Source organism: Macaca thibetana, chromosome 19 (assembly GCF_024542745.1).
Source record: "Macaca thibetana thibetana isolate TM-01 chromosome 19, ASM2454274v1, whole genome shotgun sequence".
Taxonomy (NCBI): Eukaryota; Metazoa; Chordata; class Mammalia; order Primates; family Cercopithecidae; genus Macaca; species Macaca thibetana.
In genome coordinates, this window is record NC_065596.1 from 46,551,568 (window position 1) to 46,569,004 (window position 17,437).

The window sequence follows — 17,437 nt, forward strand, 5'->3', positions numbered from 1 at the left end:
ATGAACAAACAAGTCAGATGCTCATGTGTTAGGCAGTGATGAGCGCTAAGGAAAGTTAAGTAGAAAGCAGGGGGTAGGGCTGTTGGGGAGTGGGAATGGTAGACACAGGACACAGTGGCCAGGGAAGGCCTAGGTGAGAAAGAGGCTCTTGAGCAAAGACCTGAAGGAGGCAAGGGGGCCCCACAAGCTGGCACGTGAGAGGAGAACCATGCAGGCAGAGGGTCCATCAATGCAAAGGCCCCGGGGTGGGAGGACCCCTGGCACAGTATAGAAGCATCCAGGCAGGCGGGCGAGGCTGGCTGACCCTGCGCCAAGTGCCATGCACATGATCTCAGCGGTCCTGTGAGCAAGCCATGGTTACTCCCTATGTGCAGAGCTCATGGGTTAAGTCTGTGTGCTCAGGCTCAGTGAGGTTAAGTCACTAGTCCAAGGCCACACAGCTAGCAAGGAGGTAGAGCCGGAATGCAGCAGTGTTCTTTGTTGCTGTGCCTCAGAGTGCCAGAGGCCTCAGTATCAGGGTGCTCAGGTCACTAGGGTGACACCAGGGGCAGCAGTGCTGGAGTGTCAGGTCCTGGCAAGGTCTACACTGTGGCAGAGAAGGTCCGGGGGTCACAGGGAAGTGACTGGGGCAGTGGGGGTGAGGCCCAGGGCAATGGCTACTTAGCAGTAGGTATAGAGTATTCGTCACTGCTGCTTGGGGGACAGGCTGGCACCGTGCTCAGCCCTGATGGCCACCGCCTCTAACTCTGCCCGCAGTGTGCTAAGTGCCGAGAATCATTCCATGGGAACCCGCTGGGCGGCCAGCAGTGCTACCGCCTCATCTCAGTGGAGCAGGAGTGCTGCCTGGACCCCACGTCGCAGACCAACTGCTTCCATGAGCCCAAGCGCCGGGCATTAGGCCCTGGCCGCACTGTCCTCTTTGGTGTGCAGCCCAAATTCACCAACGTGGACATCCGCCTGACGCTGGACGTGACCTTTGGGGCCGTGGACCTCTATGTCTCCACCTCTTTTGACACCTTTGTGGTCCGTGTGGCCCCTGACACTGGCGTCCATACAGTACACATCCAGGCATCCCAACCCCCACCACCTCCGCCACCCCTTGCAGATGGTGGGCCCCGGGGGGCCGGGGATCCAGGAGGAGCAGGAGCCAGCAGTGGACCGGGCGCCCCAGCAGAGCCACGGGTACGGGAGGTGTGGCCGCAGGGCCTGATTACCTACGTGACAGTGACGGAGCCGTCGGCAGTGCTGGTGGTCCACAGTGTGCGGGACCGGCTGGTCATCACCTACCCGCACGAGCACCATGCCCTCAAGTCGAGCCGCTTCTACCTGCTGCTGCTGGGTGTGGGAGACCCAAGTGGGCCCGGCACCAACGGCTCAGCCGACTCGCAGGGTCTGCTCTTCTTCCGGCAGGACCAGGCCCACATCGACCTGTTTGTCTTCTTCTCCGTCTTCTTCTCCTGCTTCTTCCTCTTCCTCTCACTCTGTGTGCTCCTCTGGAAGGCCAAACAGGCTCTGGATCAGCGGCAGGAGCAACGCCGGCACTTGCAGGAGATGACCAAGATGGCCAGCCGCCCCTTCGCCAAGGTCACTGTCTGCTTCCCACCTGACCCTACTGCCCTGGCCCCCGCCTGGAAGCCAGCTGGGCTCCCACCACCCGCCTTCCGCCGCTCTGAGCCTTTCCTGGCACCCCTGCTGCTGACAGGGGCCGGTGGTCCCTGGGGACCCATGGGAGGGGGCTGCTGCCCGCCAGCCATCCCTGCCACCACTGCTGGGCTGCGAGCTGGGCCCATCACCCTCGAGCCCACAGAAGATGGCATGGCCGGCGTGGCCACCCTGCTGCTCCAGCTGCCTGGCGGGCCCCATGCACCCAACGGCGCCTGCCTGGGGTCAGCCCTCGTCACACTGCGGCACAGGCTGCATGAGTACTGTGGGGGTGGCGGGGTTGCTGGGGGCAGTGGGCATGGGGCTGGTGTGGGCCGGAAGGGACTGTTGAGCCAGGACAACCTCACCAGCATGTCCCTCTGACATGCCAAGGGTCCTCATCCACAGCAGCTGGGTCACCCAGTGGGGCCGCCCTGGACTTGGGGGCCCTTCACCTGGGGGCCCTTGGACACTGTCTCCTTGGAGACCACTGGCTCCCTTCCCTCAGGGGTGCCCCGACGGGGCCTCCTTTGTTCTGCATTCAGCAGCTATTTATTGAGTACCCACTCTGTCAGGCACTGTCATAGGCATGGGGCAAAGCAGGAATGGAGAGACGAGGTTCCCTGATCTCATGGTACTTAGGTTCTAGTGAAGGGAGACAATCAGTTCACACGCACACACCCCACATGCACACACACATGAACACTTGCACATGTGCACACACGAGTAACATGGTTTCAGAGAGGGAGAAGTGCCGTGAGGCCTCCAGAGGACGTGGCAGTGAGGGACGACGGGGTGAAGTCGGCTGGACATTCAGAGAAGCTAGACTGAGAATGCCTGAGAAGAACCAGCCACGGGAAGAGCTTCGGGAAGTGAAGGCAGAGGCCCTGGGGTGGGAGCAGGCTTGTTTTATTGGAAGGACTGGAAAACTGGCAAGTGTGACCCAGATCAAGTGTGAGGAGATGAGACTGGGGACAGGCAGGGGCTGGATCACCCAGGGCCTTGTGGACCCCACACAGGGTTTCGGGTTTTATTCTCAGGGCAACGGGAAGCTGTTGGATGGTTTGATGAAGGTGAGTGACAGGATCCGATGTACCTATTTCAGAATTTAAGAGGGCTGGGTGCGGTGGCTCATGCCTATAATCCCAGCACTTTGGGATGCCAGGGCGGGCTGATCACAAGGTCAGGAGTTCGAGACCAGCCTGGTCAATATGGTGAAACCCCGTGTCTACTAAAAATACAAAAATTAGCCGGGCGTGGTGGCGCACACCTGTAGTCCCAGCTACTTGGGAGGCTGAGGCAGGAGAATTGCTTGAACCCGGGAGGCAGAGGTTGCAGTGCACTCAGATTGCGTCACTGTACTCCAACCTCGGCGACAGAGTGAGACTCCATCTCAAAAAATTTAAGAGGTCACTTAGTTGTGCTGTGGAGAATGGACTGGAGGGACAAGAGGGGCAGCAGGGATGGTGGACTGGAATAGGGTGGTGGCAATGAGTGAGTCCCGCTCAGATGCGGGATGTGTGTGGAAGAATATAATGATGGTGTGGACGTCAGGGTGAGGGAGGAGACAAATCCACGATGACCCCTAGCTTTGTGGCCTGAACTGTGGATGGCTGAGGGGGTCGTTAATTGAATGGGGGAGAGTGGGGCTTGTGAGGAAGATCAGAGTCTGGTTCTTGACATGAGATGCCCTTCAGACATCTCTTCACTCAGGTCCAACTAGGGATACAGAAACACTGAATATTTCAACAGCAGAAATTGAGTAGGGGGATTGGTAGTGCTGGCGAGGGAAGTGGCTGGGAAGAGACAGATGGCATCATGAGACAGCCTAGAGGTGAGCAGGATCCCCAGGCTGCAGGGACAAAGCTCAGCAGTGGTGTTACCTCACCGGGACCAGGGTCACGCAGCGAATGCTGGAACAACAGAGGCATGTTCAGGGGGAGCCTCAGAGGGGACAAAACCTCTGCCTGAGATCCCACCCCAGGTGGGCATGGGGGACACTGAGGTTGGGGATGAAAATGCTGGTACCGTCACTGCACAGCCCTGTTCCAGACAGTGCTATCTGGAAGATTTCTGGGCTCTCCCGCGGGGCCACGCCACACCTGAGCCACCTCCTTGGACTCCTGTTCTCTACCCCTTGAGGACCTCCCTCCCTTTGACCCTAGCTGTCTTCTTGAACTTGGGACTCTCCTTTCCCAAGACTTCCATCACTAGCTCCTGGAGAAACTGGACTCTGCATCTTCCCTTCACGTGGAGCCTCAGTGTGAGAGGCCCTGCCAATGCATGCATGTCAGAGGTGGCTGGGACCACATCGGAAGAAGAGGGGAGCGACGAAATTAACAAATAAAAAGTATGGGCAAGACCCAGGTGTCTGAGTGCATCTGCACATGTCTCAGGAGGGCTGGCTCTCAACTCTGATGCAGCCCCGAACACTGAATAACTTGGATAATTGCCCTTATGATGGTACCACTTCCAAGCTGGGATGGCTTTGTTCCTGACTGCCCCTCCTAAAGGCGGAAGGGGGAAGGGTCTGCCACAACAGAAGCATAATAAATACCAATAAACAGCTCTTGTTTCCCAGAAGGGATGCGCCGAGGGGAGACGTGGGCAGTGGCTTTTGACCCTTCCCTAGATCTTCCTCAGGGAGACCCCAGTTTGGCTCAGGAGGGGAAATAGGCTGCCTTGGTCCCAGCTACGGCTTTTTGTTGTTTTGCTTTTTGAGCGGACAGAGTCTCACTCTGTTGCCCAGGCTAGTGTGCAGTGGTGTGATCTTGGCTCACTGCAACCTCCATATCCCAGGTTCAAGTGATTTGTGTGCCTCAGCCTCCCAAGTAGCTGGGATTACAGGCATGTGCCACCATGCCTGGCTAATTTTTTTATATCTTTAGAGGAGACAAGGTTCACCGTGTTGGCCAGGCTGGTCTCAAACTCCTGACCTCAAGTGATCTGCCTACCTTGGCTCCCAAAGTGCTGGGATTACAGGCATGAGCCACCGCACTAGGCCTTGGTTTTTTGTTTGTTTGTTTGTTTGTTTGTTTTTGACACAGGGTGTCTCTTTTTCTGTGACACAGGCTGGAGTGAAGTGGTGCAATCATTGCTCACTGAAGCCTCAGCTTCCTGGGCTCAAGCGATCCCCCCACTTCAGCCTCCCAAGTAGCTAGAACTACAGACGTGTACCACCTCACCCAGCTAATTTTTGTAATTTTGGTAGAGATGAGGTTTCACCATGTTGCCCAGGCTGGTCTTGAATTCTGGAGCTCAAGTGATCCTCTCCCACCTTGGCCTCCCAAAGTGTTGGGATTATAGGTGTGAGCCACCATGCCTAACTCAGGCACAGATTTTATTCCAGGCCCTGATAGAAGGGTTCGAACCAGACAGGGCCGAGAATGAAATGAGACCCTAGAACAATGAGCTTTCTCTACTTTGATGAGAGTCATAGCCAAAACTGAAAGCATTGTGAGAGCTGCTTTACCTGGTATGCACCTGGGCAAACAAAAGCCCTGATTCCTCCCAGGTGGGAGCTGGAGATCCCTCCATCAGCCTCAGCAGCGTAGGCATCTTGCTGGGTGTGTTAAACAATGTAATCTTTTCTGCACAACCCCGCTCCTAAGTGCAAGCTGGTTGCTTCATCAGGTGCTCAGCAGAGGAGGACGATGTGTTGGACTCAAAGGGTGTGTGAGTCTCCGTTATGGGCCAGGAATAACACGGTATTTTCTTTTTTCTTTTTTTTTTCGGAGATGATCTTGCTTTATCACTCAAGCTGGAGTGCAATGATGTGATCTTGGCGCACTGTAGCTTCAACCTCCTGAGAAGACGATTTGCACCATGACTGGGCCTTTTCTCTGGGATGCATAGCCACGCTCCCTGACTATCACAAATGCCCTATGGTACGTGTTCCTCCCTCCACGTCAGCCCTCCACTATCACTTCCGCCTGCACATACCTGAGTGCAAGTGGCGTATGTTGAGGTGGGAGAGAGTCTGGGCATGGAAGGCTGGATGCCTGAGTTCTAGGCTATGTGTGGCTCCCAACCCCTTGGGGATTTCAGGGATAGAGGGAATATTTTACTGAGAGCCTACAGCCCTCCAGACACTGTGCTGGGTGCTTGATGTGAGTCTTAATCTTCCTGTCATCACTGGGAGGTGCTGGCTTGGTTTTCCATTTTGCCCATTCAAAAGCTCTGTTGCCTAAGAACTCAGGGCTAATTAAGAGACGAGCCACTCACAAGCCTGTCTCCGTTGCCCCACACATTACCTCCAAAGTTGCTTCCCTTTTCTAAGCCAGTGTCTTCTGATTGCCTACAATGGGCCCCGCATTGTGCTGGGAGCTGGGGACAGAGTAGTGAACAAGGTCTCTGCCCTCATGGAGCTGATAAGCCAGTGTGGTGCCCAATAAAAAGTAAATGATGCTGGATGCTGGAAAGTGATAGAAAAGGTAGTGAGAGAGCAGGGGGTTGGCACTGCTTTTTTTTTTCTTCTTTTTTTGAGACGGAGTTTTGCTCTTGTTGCCCAGGCTGAAGTGCAATGGCGCGGTCTCTGCCTCCTGGGCTCAAATGATTCTCCTGCCTCAGCCTCCCAAGTAGCTGGGATTATAGGTGCCTGTCACCATGCCTGGCTAATTGTTGTATTTTTAGTAGAGACAGGGTTTTACTATGTTGGCCAGGCTGGTCGTGAACTCCTGACCTCAAGTGATTCACCCACCACGGCCTCCCAAAGTGCTGGGATTACAGGCTTGAGTCACCGCGCCTGGCCTGGGACTTGCTATTTAACATAGGTGGGATGGGAAGGCCTCTCTCGTAAGATGACACATGAGCAGCAATGAGGGAGTGAGCCAGAGGGACATCTGAGGGAGGAGCATTCCAGGCTGCGGGAACAGCCAGTGCAAAGGCCCTGAGGTTGGAGTGTGCCTGACATTTCAGAGAAACAAGACTCATGTGGTTGGCGCAGAGAGGGAATAAGGGGAGATAGGCAGACAAGGTCACAGAGGGAACAAGAGCCATATCCTGCAGGTCCCTGCACCACGGTGAGGACTCAAGCTTCCACTCTGTCAGGGATGGCACCATGGGAGGATTCTGAGCCTGGGAGGAATGGGCTCTGATGTAGGTGTTCACAGGATTCCCCTGGGAGGAAGAGGCTAAAGGGGTAGAAGAGGGTGGGAAGCCCAGTGAGGAAGCCCCTGCGTCCGTATTGAAGAGGAGAGTGGCTGGAACAAGGTCGGGATAGCAGAGCAGGGAGAAGTGGTGAGATTATGGATATATTCTGAAGGGAGAACCAGCAGCATTTGTTGACAGATTGGACACTGGGTGAGAGAGAAAGTGACTGAGCAACGGAACGGGTAGAGTTTGCTGTTTCCTGGCATGGCAAAGACTAGGCGGTTTGGGGATTGGGGTACCTCAGCAGTTAGATTTTATATATGTTAGATTTGAGATGGTTCTTAGATATCCCGAGGGAAGATGTCACTCAATGAGTGGATACAGCTCCAGAGAAAGAGAGAGAGAGAGAACAGCAAATAATAGTAATATATTAATATTAGAATAGGCCGGGCATGGTGGCTCATGCCTGTAATCCCAGCACTTTGGGAGGCTGAGGCAGGCGGATCATGAGGTCAGGAGATGGAGAGCATCCTGGCTAACACGGTGAAACCCCATCTCTACTAAAAATACAAAAACATTAGCCGGGCGAGGTGGCGGGCGCCTGTAGTCCCAGCTACTCGGGAGGCTGAGGCAGGAGAATGGCACGAACCCGGGAGGCAGAGCTTGCAGTGAGCTGAGATCGTGCCACTGCACTCCAGCCCGGGCGACAGAGCAAGACTCTGCCTCAAAAAAAAAAAAAAAGGCCGGGCGCGGTGGCTCACGCCTGTAATCCCAGCACTTTGGGAGGCCGAGGCGGGCGGATCACAAGGTCAGGAGATCGAGACCACGGTGAAACCCCGTCTCTACTAAAAATACAAAAAATTAGCCGGGCGCGGTTGTGGGCGCCTGTAGTCCCAGCTACTCGGGAGGCTGAGGCAGGAGAATGGCGTGAACCCGGGAGGCGGAGCTTGCAGTGAGCCGAGATCGCGCCACTGCACTCCAGCCTGGGCAACAGAGCGAAGACTCCGTCTCAAAAAAAAAAAAAAAAAATTTAGAATAGTTGCTATATTATACATATTATAATAACAATGATTTTGGCCAGGTGTGGTGGCTCGCCCCTGTAATCCCAGCACTTTGATAGGCCAAGATAGGCGGATTGCTTGAGGTCAGGAGTTTGAGACCAACCTGGGCAACATGGTGAAACACTGTCTTTACTAAAAATAGAAAAATTAGCCAGGCATGGTGGCACACGCTTGCAATCCCAGCTACTTGTGGGGCTGAGACACGAGAATTGCTTGAACCCAGGAGGTAGAGGTTGCAGTGAGCTGAGATGGTGCCACTGCACTCCAGTTTGGGTGACAGAACGAGATTGTCTTAAGAAAACAAAAAACAATGATTTTGTTTTGTTTTGAGACAGGGTCTTTCTCTGTTACCTGGGCTGGAGTGCAGTGGCGTGATCACAGTTCACTGCAGCGTTGACTTTCTGAACTCAAGCGATCCTCCTACCATAGCCTTCAGAGTAGTTGGAACTATAGGTGTGAGCCACATGCCCAGCTAACTTTTTTTTTTTTGAGACGGAGTCTCGCTCTGTCACCCAGGCTAGAGTGCAGTGGCGTGATCTCGGCTCACTGTAAGCTCCGCCTCCTGGGTTCACGCCATTCTCTTGCCTCAGCCTCCTGAGTAGCTGGGACTACAGGCGCCCGCCACCATGCCCCGCTAATTTTTTGTATTTTTAGTAGAGACGGAGTTTCACTGTGTTAGCCAGGATGGTCTCTATCTGCTGACCTCGTGATCCGCCCGCCTCAGCCTCCCAAACTGCTGGGATTACAGGCGTAAACCACCAAGCCCAGCCTTGCCCAGCTAATTTTAAGAAATTTTTTCTTTTTCTTATTTTTTTCTTAGACAGGATCTCATCCTGTGAGCTCATTGCAGCCTTCACCTTCTGGGCTCAAGTGATCATCCTGTCTTAGCCTCTCAATTAGCTGGGACTTCAGGTGCACGTCACCAGGCCCAGCTAATTTATTTATTGATTGATTGAGAAGGAGTCTTGCTCTGTCATCCAGGCTGGAGTGTTGTGGTGCAATCTCGGCTCACTGCAAATTCTGCCTCCCGGGTTCAAGTGATTTTCCTGCCTCAGCCTCCTGAGTGCTGGGATTATAGGCACCCACCACCATGCCTGGCTAATTTTTGTTTTTTTTTAGTAGAGACGGGGTTTTGCCATGTTGGCCGGGCTGGTCTTGCACTCCTGACCTTAGGTGATCCAACTGCCTCTGCCTCCCAAAATACCGGGATTACAGGCATGAGCCAGCACGCCCAGCCTCATGCCTGGTTAATTTTTGTGTATTTTTTGTAGACACAGTTTTGCCATGTTGCCCAGGCTGGTCTCGAATTCCTGGGCTCAAGCGATCCTCCTGCCTCAGCCTCCCAAAGTGCTGGGATTACAGGCGTGACTGCTCCTGGCTCAAAAATTTTTCGTAGAGATGTCTCGCTGTGTTGCCCAGGCTGGTCTCCAAATCCTGGCCTGAAGTGATACTCCTGCCTCAGCCATCCCAAAGCATTGAGATTAGAGGCAGGAGCCACCACATCCAGCCCACAGTGATTTGAGTTCACATTTTGGCCTTTCCCTCTATTCCATCTCTTGTTCTCACAATAGCCATATGACATGCTAGGGATTGTTAGCCCCAGAGGGGGAATCAGGTTCAGAAAAGTTTATGAATTCACTAAGATAACACAGCTAAATGTTGAGGAGTCAAGATTAGATCCCAGGTCTGTCCAATTTTGAGACCTGAACATTTTTTGATCTGCTGTTGGTTGCTTTTGCAGGAAAGAGCATTGATTGAAGTAGACAGTTCCTAAAAGTTCCTTTTTAGGCCAGGCGCGGTGGCTCATGTCTGTAATCCCAGCACTTTGGGAGGCCACGGTGGGAGGATCACCTGAGGTCAGGAGTTCAAGACCAGCCTGACCAACATGGAGAAACCCCCCTCTCTACCAAAAATGCAAAATTAGCTGGGGATGGTGGCGCATGCCTGTAATCCCAACTACTCGGGAGGCTGAGGCAGGAGAATCGCTTGAACCCAGGAGGCGGAGGTTGTGGTGAGCTAAGATCACGCCATTGCACTACAGCCTGGGCGACAAGAGCGAAATTACGTCTCAAAAAAAAAAAAAAAAAAAAAGAAGAAGAAGAAGGAGCCGGGCGCCGTGGCTCACGCCTGTACTCCTAGTACTTTGGGAGGCCAAGGCAGGCAGATCACGAGGTCAGGAGATCGAGATCATCCTGGCTAACACGGTGAAACCCTGTCTACTAAAAATACAAAAAAAAATAAATATTAGCCGGGCGTGGTGGCGGGCGCCTGTAGTCCCAGCTACTCGGGAGGCTGAGGCAGGAGAATGGTGTGAACCCGGGAGGCAGAGCTTACAGTGAGGCGAGATCGCGCCATTGCACTCCAGCCTGGGCAACAGAGTGAGACTCCGTCTCAAAAAAAAAAGAAAAAAGAAAAAAAGAAAAAAATATTCCTTTTTAGCTCCAGAGAGCCTTAAGCTTGGAAGTTCTCTGCTTTGGAGACAAAAGTCGCCGACGCCTGTTCGAATTGTGTGCAGGCCAAACAGTCCATAGGCATGGAGCAAGCAAGGGCGCTCTCCTGTGTTGTTCCTTTGAACTTCAGTGCCCCCGCCCTCCCAAGACTGACTTTCTGGTTTTGCTTATTTTCAGAGTGCAGGCAGCTTCACGCAGGGAGTCTGCAGCTAAAGCGTTAGTGGTTTTACTTTGTTAAGGTGAGGGCGCCTGGGGTTTGGGAGGGATAACTTGCCAAAGTCACACACTGCCTGGCGGGGTCACACGTAGGCATCTGTAGTGTCCCCACCTCTCTCACCAATCCTCTCTCTCCACCCAGATTCCTACCCTGGGACAAAATGGATGTAGGCGGAGTTGGTTTTCAGGTTTTTATTGTGGGTGTATTTCTGGCAGCGAGACAGGGGTGGTGAGGCAGTCCCTCCCAGGAGTGGCCAGATAAGGCCAGAGGTGAGACTGGTGGAAAAGGACGGGGAAGACAGGGAACTTCCTTACTCTCGGATCTTCAGCTCCCGCGCCATCTGGCAGAGCGCGCAGGGCAGACAAAAGGTGAGGGCCGCCCAGTCGTGCCCGACGGAGCCCTAGAGGGTGGGAGAGAGCGGTCAGGAGCCCTGCCGTGGGTCCCAGGAGGCCAGTCCCCAGCTCCCTGCTCCCGCGGGTCCCCAGTCCCGCGCGCACCTGAATGTGGTAGCGCTCCCGCATGCCGGTGCGGATGGAGTGCAGGCCTCCGGGCAGGTAGGGCGCGCAGCAGCACTCGCCGAAGTCGTCGGAGATGCGGCAGGCGAGGCACAGAGGAGCAAAAGTGCCGCACAGACCTGGGTGGGGCGTAGGCGGTCAGGGGCGGGCCAGCCGGGGCCTCCCAACGGCTCCGCCCCGGGGAGGGGCACGGCTGATTAGTCGCAGAGGGGCATGAGGGTCCCAGCCAAGGAGAGGTCCCGGAGGGAATTAGTCCAAGGAGAGGATGGCTTAGCGATTGGAAGATAGGGTTTTTCTTTTTCTTCTTCTTCTTCCTCTGTTTTTAGAAATTGGAGGCCGCGCGCGGTGGCTCACGCCCGTAAGCCCAGCACTTTGGGAGGCCGAGGCGGGCGGATCACAATGTCAGGGGTTTGAGACCAGCCTGGCCAACATGGTGAAACCACGTCTCTACTAAAAATACAAAGATTAGCCGGGCGTGGTGGTGTGCGCCTGTAATCTCAGCTACTTGGGAGGCTGAGGCAGGAGAATTGCTTGAACCTGGGAGGCGGAGGTTGCAGTGAGCCTAGACTGTGCCATTGCATTCCAGCCTGGGCGACAGAGCAATACTCCGTCTCAAAAAAAAAGAAAAAGAAAAAGAAAAAGAAAAGAAAAAAAGAAAGAAAGAAAACTAAATTAAAGTCACGCTCTGTCATCCAGGCTGGAGTGCAATGGTGTGATCACACGGCTCACTGTAGCCTCCATCTGCTGTGCTCAAACAATCCTCCCGCCTCAGCCTGCCGAATAGCTTGGGACTACTGGTGTGTGCCACTACCCCTGGCTAATTTCATTTTTTATTTTTATTTTTTTGAGATGGAGTCTCACACTGTTGCCCCGACTGGAGTGCAGTGGCGCAATCTTGGCTCACTGCAACCTCTGTCTCCCGGGTTCAAGCAATTTTCTGCCTCAGCCTCCCGAGTAGCTGAGTTTACAGGCGCCCGCCACCACACCCGGTTAATTTTTTGTATTTTTAGTAGAGACGTGGTTTCACCATCTTGGCCAGACTGGTCTTGAACTCCTGACCTCGTGATCCACCTGCCACGGCCTCCCAAAGTGCTGGGATTACAGGCGTGAGCCAGTGCACTGGGCCAGGAGTTATGGTTTGAAGAGGGAGCTGGGCGTCACAGTGAGGAAAGCTAAGAGTGCAAGGGGGAGGTTGAGGGCCCGAGAAGTTGAGTGTAGGAAGGCATGAGGTAGTATCCTAGGGAGTGTTGGGAGTCTGAGGAAAGGGTGAGTGTTAAAGAGTGGGAATTCCGCCGGGCGCGGTGGCTCAAGCCTGTAATCCCAGCACTTTGGGAGGCCGAGGCGGGCGGATCACAAGGTCAGGAGATCGAGACCACAGTGAAACCCCGTCTCTACTAAAAATACAAAAAATTAGCCGGGCGCGGTGGCGGGCGCCTGTAGTCCCAGCTACTCAGGAGGCTGAGGCAGGAGAATGGCGGGAACCCGGGAGGCGGAGCTTGCAGTGAGCCGAGATCGTGCCACTGCACTCCAGCCTGGGCAACAGCGTGAGACTCCGTCTCAAAAAAAAAAAAAAAAAAAAAAAAAAAAAAAAAAAAAAAAAAAAAAAAGAGTGGGAATTCCGAGTCCAAGGAAGGGAGGTGGGAGTGGGGTTAGCAAGCGGTGGGAGGAGGTTGGAGGTGAGCTTCCCTCTCCTAATTTCCCCCAAACCCGCCTTCCACTGGGCCTGGAGAGGGAGCAGGCAGGCACTCACAGACAGGCATGTCGTTGCAGCAGTCCGTGAGACCTGTGTGCCAGTCACTGAGCTGGGTCTGGTAGCAGCTGCTGGTGGCGCACTGGGGCTGACTGGTCACGGGGTAGGACATAGCTGCAGAGGTGGGAGGGTAGGGGTCAGCTGGCAGCCTCGCAGCACCTCCTGCGCCCTGCACTTCTGCCACCCTTCCCTCTGCCGGGCAGTCTGGGCGGGGCCACCAGGCCGCCCACTGAAGGGGCACCACTGTGTCTCCCCCTTCCCTTCTGCCACATCTGGGTACCGGCAACCCCAGTCTGTCCCTGTTGCTACTGGGTCCTGCACGTCTGGTTAGGCTGGGGGTGAGGGTCTCCTGCACATCCGAGGAAGGGTGGGAACCACATCTGGGTGGGGCCTGGCAGTGCCTCCTCCTCCTCCATGTCTGGGCCTGGGTTCTGGGTTGCAGCATTTCTGGGGCCTCTGGGGTGGAAGCAGGCGCCGTCTGTCTTCGAAGCAAGGGTGCCCAGGGGAGGGAGGCGGCCAGGTTCCAGTACTGAGAGGGTTGCTGGTCCACCCAGTGATCCCACCTTTGCCTTTCACGTTGTCGTGCATCTCAAACTGCATCTTGCTGGCCCTGAGGAGGTGGCGTTGGGGACGGCAGAAGTGGCTGCAGCGACAGTGGCAGAGTCTGTCCAAGGGACACTGGATACTGGGGAGGTGGGGGCAAGGGACTGGGGCACCGGGGGCTGGGCTCTCAGGGGTAGAGGAGCTGGGGAGAAAGAGGCCAAGTCAGCCTGCTGGCCAGGAGAGACAAGGAGTAGGGAATGGATAGGGTGGGGGCGAGAAACTCGCCCATTGCTTTCCAACTGCCTGACAGATGGCAGAGGACCCTCCCCATACCCGAGGTAGAGCTTGAGAGAGAGTAAGAAATGGAGATGGACAGAGTCAGAGACAAGGGGAGAAATATCAGAGCCAGGTGCCCACAGAGATGTCACCAGTAACGCCCACATGTGCCCAGCACTTTGACTCCTCTGCAAGCCCATCTCACAGATGAACACTGAGGCTCAGAGACATGAGGAGGAACACCCCGCGTCTGACGGCCCAGGCCAAGGGGGTTCATAGAGGTGATGCTGGGCCACAGGACTTCTAAATTCAGCTCAGCCCACCCCAGTTAAGAAGGAGGGATTTGGGGGCATTGGGAAGGACAGAGATGTCCCGAGAGACAGACATTCAGAGATACGAAAGGAGACAGAGTGATATGAGTGGGATGAGGAGGAGGGAGATCAGAGCAGAGGCACCCAACTTCAAAGAAGAGGGCTGTAGAGGGGTTGCTCCTACCTGCAGGACCGTGAGGCAGTGATGGAGACAGAGGTGTGGAGACACAGGCACTGACTTCTCCCTCTCAGCCCAGAGCCACTTATATGGGCGGCCACACAGCCCTGGGCGGGGCTCTGACAGAGGTGCCCAGGGAGCCAAGCCGGTCTGGTGGACCCTCTCCCCGAACTGGGATTTCCCGCCCTCCCTCTCCACTCCCATCACCCCACTTCCCCTCCTGCTTCAGCTCCCAGGACTGAGGGGAGAGAAGGCGGCAGGGTGGGGTGGGGTAGGGGTGTGGGGGGCCACAGCTGCGTCAATGTGCAGAGACCAAAAGAGAGGGAGAGACAGAAACACAGTGTCAGAAGGGCAGGCAGGGAAGTCCCTCTAGACAGAAGGGAGAGACACAGGAAGATGTAGAGGGATGGAGAGGTGCCAAGAAACAGAGGAGCACAAAAATGTGAAAAGAAATAACAAGAAGAGGGGAGATGGGCCAGGTATGGTGGCTCTCGCCTGTAATCCCAACACTTTGGGAGGCTGAGGCGAGAGGATCGCCTGAGCGTAGGAGTTGGAGACCAGCCTGGGCAACATGGGGAGACCCCATCTCTACAAAAAATACAAATAAAATTAGCCGGGCATGGTGGCATGTGCCTGTAGTCCCAGCTACTTGAGAGGCTGAGGCAGGAGGATTGCTTGAGTCCAGAAGGTTGAGTCTGCAGTGAGCCGTGTTCCTGCCACTGCACTCCAGCCTCAGTGACAGAGCGAGACCCTGTCTCAAAAAAAAAATGGGGAGATGGGAGACAGAAGAGAGATGGAGATGGAAAAGTGGAGAGGCAGGTGGGGGAATCACTGAACAGGCTTAGAGGGTAGGGAAATGGGGAGAGGTGATGGGTGGGGAGAGAGAAAGGCCAGGTGGAGTGCGAGAGAGTGCTGTGTGGGGCTCCCCTTTCAGGGTCTCTCATCAGACTCTCAGTGATGTCCCCACTTTCCTGGGAGAGGGGGACAATGTCCTCCCCATTCAAGCCAGGAGACACATGGGGGGCAGTGTGTTTTGGGGAATGACTCATGTTGGAACCAAAGTAAATAAACACACCTCACCCCAGCTCCAAATTGGGAAGGGAGGAGGGTGGGAACTGAAAAGCCGCAGTTCCTGAAGGACATGGACGTCACCCGGGACTCCTGGGTCCTAATGGAGCAAAGGACTGGGGGCTTGGACCCCGGGGTCTGAGGGAGGAGGGGCTGGGGCCCCGGACTCCCATGTCTCATGAGGCCAGGAGCACATCCCTCAGTAAGGTAGGGGTCCTGGGATTCCACACTGCTGGGCTCCTGAGCAGGGAAGGAGCTGGGGGCCTGGATGCCTGAGTCGCCAAAGTCTCCCCTCAACAGGCCTGACGGGGTTGGGAGGTGACTCAGTGAGGGAAGCAGTGTTAGAGCTGGGTGGGGTTCTCAGCACGGGTGTCACCCCAAAAATGTAGGAGGTACTAGAAAACTGGGGTGTCACCTGCAGAGAAGGTGGTGTCATCACCCTACGGTATGGGGTGATGGCAGGTGGATCGCCCTGCTAGCCTGGGATCCGAGGTATCCCCTCCCTGCCTCCAACACATTAGGACCCAAGCCTTGGTCTCCCAGCACCACCCAGATGGTTGAGTCTCCTTGTCCCCAGAACTCCTGGCAGCGCTCACTGTCTTGCCGGTGCACGTCCATCATTGGCCCTGGAGCCTGGATGTCTGGGGAACATCTCCTTCCCACTTGTGTCCTAACATCCCTGTCTCCCCATCTCTGAATCTTTGTCTCTCACCCTGCATCTTCACCTTTCCAGCTGTGAATCTCTCTTTCTTTCCTCATCTCTGCAAATCTCTTTCCAAATCTCTGTCTCTCCATCTCTGGGTCCCTCTCCTTCCAGGCTCTGTGTCTCTATGCCCTTATCCCAGGGTCTCTGTCTCCTAAGTCAAAATCTCTTCTGAATCTCGCTTCCCATCTCTCTTCATCTCCAGAACTGCCCCGTGGAGGCAGCCACAGGGCCCCATCCCCCCTGCTGTCCAGACTAAGGGTGCAGGTGACTCAAGGTCAGTCATCTCCGAGGACCCTAGGGCTCCCAGGATGACACTCTGAGTTGTCCTCAAGTTTCCTCTCTCACTCCTGACACAGCCTGGGGGCCCCAATTAGATCTAGCAATTCATGCAGGTGAGGAAATAGAGACTGGGGAAGCTGTGAGGTGGCCTGCTTGGGGGCGAGGAGGGCCGTGAGCAGGAGGAGGAGCTCCTGGGGGGCTGAGGAGTGATGGTGGCCCAGTCACCAGGCATCGGCCTACATTCTCCTCAAACAGGGTTGCCACATAAAATACAGGATGTCCTGTAAAATCTGAAATTCAGATAAGCAACAAACAGTTTTTTTTTAGTATAAGTATGTTTCATGCAGTATTTGGGACATATTTATACTAAAAAAGTATTTGTTATTTATCTAAAATTCAAATTAAATTGGGCTTCCTATAGTTTTATTTGCTAAATCTGGAACCCTACCATCAAAGACAGAGGAATCCAGGACTCCGGCCCCCTCTTTTCGCAGAATCTAGGAGTCCAGGCCCCAGCCTTCCATCCTCAGGATCTGAGAGTCCAGGTCCCAATCCTCCTCTTCCCCCTTAGAAGGAATGGGGCACCCAACCCCCTCCTCCTTTGGAAATACAGGAGTCCAGGCTCCCAGGCCCTTTCTCCCCAGAACCCAGGCATCCAGACCAGGTCTGAGTCCAGTTGCCCAACATGGGTCAGTCATCACTTGGGTTTCACAAGGTGGGTTGTGCCATCTGTGGCCCTGGTGGAACCGGTCGGGCTGAGCGGACAAGTGGGGTGGCCCCCCTTCCCATCCTCAACCTGCTGTTTCCTTGAGGGCCAGCCCAGCGGGGCTGGGAGCGGAACAGGAGGGACTTGGGGAGCTCTGGGTGTGCCCCTGTGTTTCTGTGTGTTGTGTCTCTGTGTGTGGTTGTGACCAATTGTCATGACAATCCCTGACTATCATGATGTGTCTCTGTGCTTTTTCTGTGGTCTGTGGTGTGATATGAGAGGGTCTCTTCTATTTGTGTGTCTGTATTGCCCTCCTGTGAGTCCACACACTGCGCTGCCGTTTGGGTGTGTTCGCAGTTACTGTGATTCTGTAATTCTGGTGGATTAAGGCAGCAATTATTTATTGAATGGTAGCCTTATGTGATGGACTCTGGAGCCAGAAAGCCTGGGAAAGCCTGGGTTCAAATTCTTTTTTTTTTGAGACCGAGTTTCGCTCTTGTTTCCCAGGCTGGAGGGCAATGGTGAGATCTCAGCTTACCGCAACCTCCACCTCCCAGGTTCAAGCAATTCACCTGCCTCAACCTCCCGAGTAACTGGGATTACAGGCGTGCACCACCATGCCCGGCTAATTTTTTGCATTTTTAG

At 54.8% G+C, this 17,437-nt stretch overlaps 2 protein-coding genes across 4 annotated transcripts in view; one reads left to right on the plus strand and one right to left on the minus strand.

The window, feature by feature from the left end:
* Nucleotides 1-3,998, plus strand: part of MEGF8 (multiple EGF like domains 8) — a 53,719-nt gene extending 49,721 nt beyond the window's left edge. For 2 of the 3 annotated variants that reach the window (XM_050768389.1, XM_050768390.1), the window contains exon 41: nt 757-3,998. In XM_050768389.1, the coding sequence (XP_050624346.1) occupies nt 757-2,025 (1,269 nt within the window). In that variant the 3' untranslated portion in view covers nt 2,026-3,998. The remainder of the gene's footprint in view (nt 1-756) is intronic. The other variant, XM_050768391.1, reaches the window with a different exon arrangement.
* Nucleotides 3,999-10,636: 6,638 nt separating this feature from the next.
* On the minus strand, nt 10,637-14,186 carry CNFN (cornifelin). Its single transcript, XM_050768574.1, has 4 exons — nt 13,289-14,186; nt 12,726-12,839; nt 10,958-11,094; nt 10,637-10,860 (listed from the first exon to the last, which is right to left on the minus strand). The coding sequence occupies exons 1-4, from the start codon at nt 13,323-13,325 to the stop codon at nt 10,771-10,773; spliced, it is 378 nt and encodes a 125-aa protein (XP_050624531.1). The 5' UTR covers nt 13,326-14,186; the 3' UTR covers nt 10,637-10,770.
* Between the last annotated feature and the right edge of the window lie 3,251 nt (nt 14,187-17,437).